Below are 5,399 nucleotides of genomic sequence, written 5' to 3'. Positions count from 1 at the left end.
AAAAGCAAGCTGATGTGAAAGTTTTTGATATTTTAACTGGAAGAAGTTACAGGTTCGAGTTTTAAGGACAGCACTGTCGGAGGGGATCAGCGCGGCTCTCCACTCTTTAAGTTGCAGGACAATTTTTAAGCACCGGGCCAAACCTGCTGCCTAAAGGAGAAAAAGAAGGACAGGAGAGGACAGAGAGAAGAATGGGGCGGGATAAAAATAATATGAGAGTAACAGATAGAGGACAGGAGGGAGCAGAGGGGAGGTGAGGAGGAGGAGGGGATGCATGTAGAATAGAGGGATGAAAGAGGAGGAGAGGAGGGGGTTTGAGTGGATTGTGGAGTGATAAAAATAGGGAAGGGCAGGAGATGAGAGGGATGAAAAGGAGGGAAGGCAGGGAATATGAAGGAGGAAACGAGGGGCGAGCGCGAGATGAAAGAGAAAATTTAAGAAAGTTTCTTTTTTTTAAGTCCAACACAGAGACCATGGGTCTGTTTCATATCCAAATAACAAAGAATCATGAGCAGAGGACAAAACGAGAGGGCAGGAAGATGACTAAGAGCTTAAAAAAAGTAGTAAGGTAGTAGAGGGCAGGAGAAAGAGAAGTGCAGGGTGGAAAGAGGAGGGAGGGCAGGTTTATGGTTGCTGTTATGCAGAAATGTAAACACTTTGCAACGTTCGCAGAAAACAATGACACCGCAGGGAGAGGAAGGTTTGCACACGTGTGTGTGTTCCTGTTGTATGCATGCGTGTGTTCGGGGTTTTAGTGTGCGCACGTGCTCCTGTGTGGGTGGGTGCAGCAACAGCACTACGGGGAGCGGAAGGAGAACGACGGAGGTGAAATGAGAGGGAGAGAAAAAAGAGAGGAGGGAGAGTCGACCCTGGCAAAATTGGAGAGACGAGATTTCTGTCGTAAACGGCATAAAGGGAGAACAAGTGAAGAAAAAATACTTCCTGCTTTAATGATCATAAAGAAAGGGTGAAGTTCCTGTGCAAACGTCTCATTAGACTTTAAACTCTGCATTTTTAATGCGCTTAAAGACACTTTAGCTCAATTTTAGTTGCTACAAGTGGAAATTTTAATTCATATGGCCAATTTTTGGAGGAAAATGTTTACTGAGTTAGCCTTCAGGGAGTATAAATATGACAGCGGAGGAAGGAAAGAAGCAGGGATAATGTGTCACCACCTTCTGGATTTCTGTTTTAGGTTAGTGCAGTCGTTCCCAAGCTTAATATTAGCCAATTTCTCAATCTGGAAATAAAAACAACAAAAACAAGTTTTTGGCCATACCAGCTCCCCATTTTTACCTGCTGATGATTTACATACTGAGGTTGATTCCCAGCTTTATTGTCAGCAGTTCTTAGCCTCTCCTCCCTTTAGTTAATTATAGTGTTCAGTCTTTGTTATTGTCATCACCCTGCTGGCATCACCAAGATTGTGAACACACTAACTCAAGAATGAGGATTTTCAAATTAATAGCATAGATGCATCTACTGAAAATCACAGAAGAGTTCAAACCTCATTGACCTTGAGTTCAAGTCAAGCTCAAGTTTTCTCAAAATCTTGTGAAAATGATGACTCGAGAACGATTTTTAAGCTGATACCATGGGTGCATCTACTAGAACCATGTTTGAACCATGATCATAGTGCATCATATACACACTGTACAGCTTACCTGTTGCTCAGTAAAGAATGTTCAGCTCCTTGAGCAGTTTTGCAGTAGCTGGACGGGCGGATTTGCAGTATGTAAAATCACTCCATTGGCACATTTGGCGGTCAGACAAACTAGCTCAAGGTATTGCATTAAGAAGGTAAAAAAACATCATTACAATTTAAAACTGGCTAACCTTTTAGCATTCATCTGCTCTGTAGCAATGCATTTAGAGTTAGGAAATGGGTTACATCCAAGTCACACAGACCCCTAAGTGATGCCATAACAGCCAAGAATCCTCACAGACTTCAGCAACTGGTGAACAAAAAAAATCGAAACTTTCATTCACGTGGGTGGTTGGTGTCAGGGGATACACATTTCCCCCCAATGACTGGTGGTTTCCAGGAGGTCACAGACTGGTCCCTAGGCCTGTGTAACAGCGGCCTTAGTTTCACATCTACCCCTTTATAAGGATTTTTTCCCCCATTTGGCAGACTTAAATGGAAATTTCATCGCAGAAGAACTCTAGTCAAGAAGAAGAACTCGTTATTTTCCAAAACAAGTTTTGGAAAATAACTTTGACCTTAAAGAGCAACTTATCTCCAACGTTATCCCTAAGTGTTTAGCCTGGTAGATGTTAAGGGGTTAATATTTTGCCAGTTGTGTGTGAAGCTGTTTTTTTCCTCATTAAATTATTCCATTAATGTCATTTTAAAGGTCTGGCAAACAAATTATTGTTCTACCATCTAAATGTATAACCTGGGCTTTTTGCAGTCTGCTGACCTAGGACTGAAACATTACTAAGGAGACAGACACAAGATGCACATAGATCTTCTTCTTTATGATCTGGTTTTATGCCAGATCCCCTTTGTGATGCAGCCTTCCCCTTTTATCTGGGTTTGGGATCAGCACCATCACTGGCTTGTGGCTGGGTTACAAGATACAAATAGATAATGAAAATAATTTAAAAAAATAAAATAGTTGCCTAGTTTGATACAATCACTTCCATAACTTTATCAATGTTTTACCAAAGAAACAAGTTCTTCAGTTATTTTAAGGTAGTATCTAAATTTATTATCACTGGGATATAGGGATTGCTGGAATCACCAGTCAAATATGATGGAAGCTGAGAGTTTTCTGACTTTGTGCCAAAGGATCCCCCCCCCCACACACACACACTCAGTTTTATACTTTTACCAAGATATTTGCTGTTCTAGCATTTTCCCAAACATTTTGGTTGTGGCAGGCCTGGAGACTTTCCCAGCAGTCAAAGGACAACACATGGGTTACACCCTGGGCAGGTCGCCAGTCCATTGCACCCATGAATTCTAATAATTGTTGATTCAGGAATCTTTGAGTGCTATGCTAGCTGCATGTATGCTATCTTTTTTTTCTTTTTCTTTTTTAAATGACATGTTTATGTTTTTGCCTAGAATCGCGGCCGTTTCTGAAGACTCCCATGATGTTCTAGAGGGAGACTCCGCCTCCAGAATCCCGGCCCTGCACAGAAGAACTCCACCAGCCCACTTCCACGGCAGCCTGGATCACCACAGATATGACCTCCCCAGGCGGGACTCTATCTTTGCTGCAGAGCGACCTTTTTTTGACGTTGCTATGATAAAAATGGGACTACTAAGAGACAAACTCCCTATCTGGACGTACTTTGGGGCCTGTCTCTCTACCTTCTCTTTCTCCTTCTTCTTCTTTTTAGACAAACTTCACTCCATTCATTCCTCTTTATCTGTCCTTGCAGCAGAACTTGTTCCTCATTTGTTTCCAAAACTGAAAACTGAAAGTCATTCCCAAGGATTTGAAAAAAAAAAAAAAAAAAGAGGCAGCAAGATGTGACTGGGCTGGATGACGTCAACATACTCTCAAATTCGGACAGATGAGAATCAACATGGTTGGACATAATTTAGAAAAATCAGTTAAAAGAAAAAATTCCAAGGCTGTTGATGATTTGCAGGAGCTAAAAAGTTTCAACTCTCACTAAGTGTATCGCTGGACAAGAGAAACAAAAAACACACAAATAAATAAATAAATGAATAAAAGGGAGGCATGTATAAAATATCAGGAAGGAACAAACTGAAGATGAAAAGAGGAAAACAACTTGGGAGGCTATTTCTGTCTTGTGTTTCATTAATTTTTATTTTCCGTACAGGGACTGAAAAGAATGCATGGGAAAACTTTTGTGTTGTTGTTTGGCTTATTTTAACCTCCATACACTCCTTAACTTGAACTCTCCCTTTTCTTCCCCCTCTTATGAACTCCCCACCACCTCTTCATTTCATTTCTACCTCTTATTTTTTTTAAATCCTTTTTATTAAACCCCTCCCATCCTTCTGTATATTCCCACTGCCCAATTCCTCTCTTTCATACTTGTTTTTTTCCCCTCTACCTCTTCGACGTCTTCTCTCTCCCTCTCTCTGTAAAGGAGACATTACTCTGAAAATGTTGGATGCAGCTTTTCGATGTATGAAGTATTTTCTATCACCCTTAAAACAACCTATGGAATCAGTTTATGAAACAATGCAAGAGTTAAAAAAAAAACAAACAAAAAAAAACAAAAAAAAAAACAAAATGCAAAAAAACAAAAACTGTTTTTTTATTGCAATGGAGTGATTTTTAGACACATACTATCCTAAAAGTATGTCGAATTCTCTTCCTCTACATTTGACCTTTTCACATTTTGATGCCCGTTCCTGTTACCAGGAAGTGTTAGTACAGTTTCTGTTGTTTGTCAAACTAAAGATGGGGAGTTTATTTTATTATTATTGTTGTTGTTATTATTATTATTATTTTTAACTGCCCTGAAAAAAAAAAGGTTTATGAACTTTCTATAACTCATTCAGTTTTGCTCCTTTTCTGTTGGATTTGAGAACTTTTCAGTGATCAAACGTACCGCAGGTGAAGACGCTCTCCTGCAACATCAAACACCAGAAAACGTTCACTTCCTGATTTTCTGACCTACTAAGAGTGCAGACTGTGTTGAAGTTTTGTTTATTCCACTGCGTGTTTTGTTTATTTGTTGAATTACTATTTGAAAAGTGTACGGGAGGAACGAGGGAGGGCTGGGCCAGGGTGGGTGGGCTTAAAGGGATATTAAGTGTAGATAGAAATGACATTCAGCGTTTTCTTGATTTTTGTTTTATTATGTTTTTCTCCTGATGATCTCTCAGTCTGTCACTGTTCTCTGGGTTTGAGCTGACTGCAAATATACAGTATTATAATGACTGCTGTCTCCTGGTGTTTTACATCATGAGTTCATGTACGTTGCTGACTTTATGTGAACGGCATCATAAGCTAATACGATTTAAACACTCTGCAGAGTTTTGAACCGTAAAGTCCTACGAACTGTGACACCACACTTTCTTGTATTGAGTTATCCTTGCGTTTACAGAATTTAATGCTCTATCACTATGTTTTTTACGGACATGGGGAAAAAAACTACGCAAAGCAATTGTGCTCAGTGTATTTCTGGTGGCTTGAGTATTTTTAAATTGGATGTAATGAACGAACAGCAAGGCATTGCGTCAAGCATGTCTGATTACTAGGAGTTAAATTCAGATGAAAACAATTACGATTTCATCCTAGGCACCCATGGAGAAAATAGTGGGTGAGGTCACAACGGCTGTGTAGGTCATTATTATGCACTCCAGGACAGAGGTGAGTAATTAATTTTCCCATGAGTGCGCACATGAGAAACTGGGCCGCACTAGTAAGCTCAACTAAATTCTACTTAATATTAATTTGATCTCC

The 5,399-nt window shown here is 39.9% G+C and overlaps 1 protein-coding gene across 1 annotated transcript in view; it reads left to right on the top strand.

The window, feature by feature from the left end:
- dachb (dachshund b) overlaps window positions 1-4,397 on the top strand; it is a 113,242-nt gene extending 108,845 nt beyond the window's left edge. The window contains exon 12 of the mRNA XM_005748848.1: window positions 3,074-4,397. Coding sequence (XP_005748905.1) covers window positions 3,074-3,111 — 38 coding nt within the window. The 3' untranslated portion in view covers window positions 3,112-4,397. The remainder of the gene's footprint in view (window positions 1-3,073) is intronic.
- The last annotated feature ends 1,002 nt before the right edge of the window (window positions 4,398-5,399 follow it).

Source organism: Pundamilia nyererei, unplaced genomic scaffold (genome assembly GCF_000239375.1).
Source record: "Pundamilia nyererei isolate P.nyererei 1_Seehausen unplaced genomic scaffold, PunNye1.0 scaffold00231, whole genome shotgun sequence".
Classification (NCBI taxonomy): Eukaryota; Metazoa; Chordata; class Actinopteri; order Cichliformes; family Cichlidae; genus Pundamilia; species Pundamilia nyererei.
The sequence above is the reverse complement of the archived record's forward strand: the minus strand, read 5'-3'. Positions and strand labels throughout refer to the sequence as shown.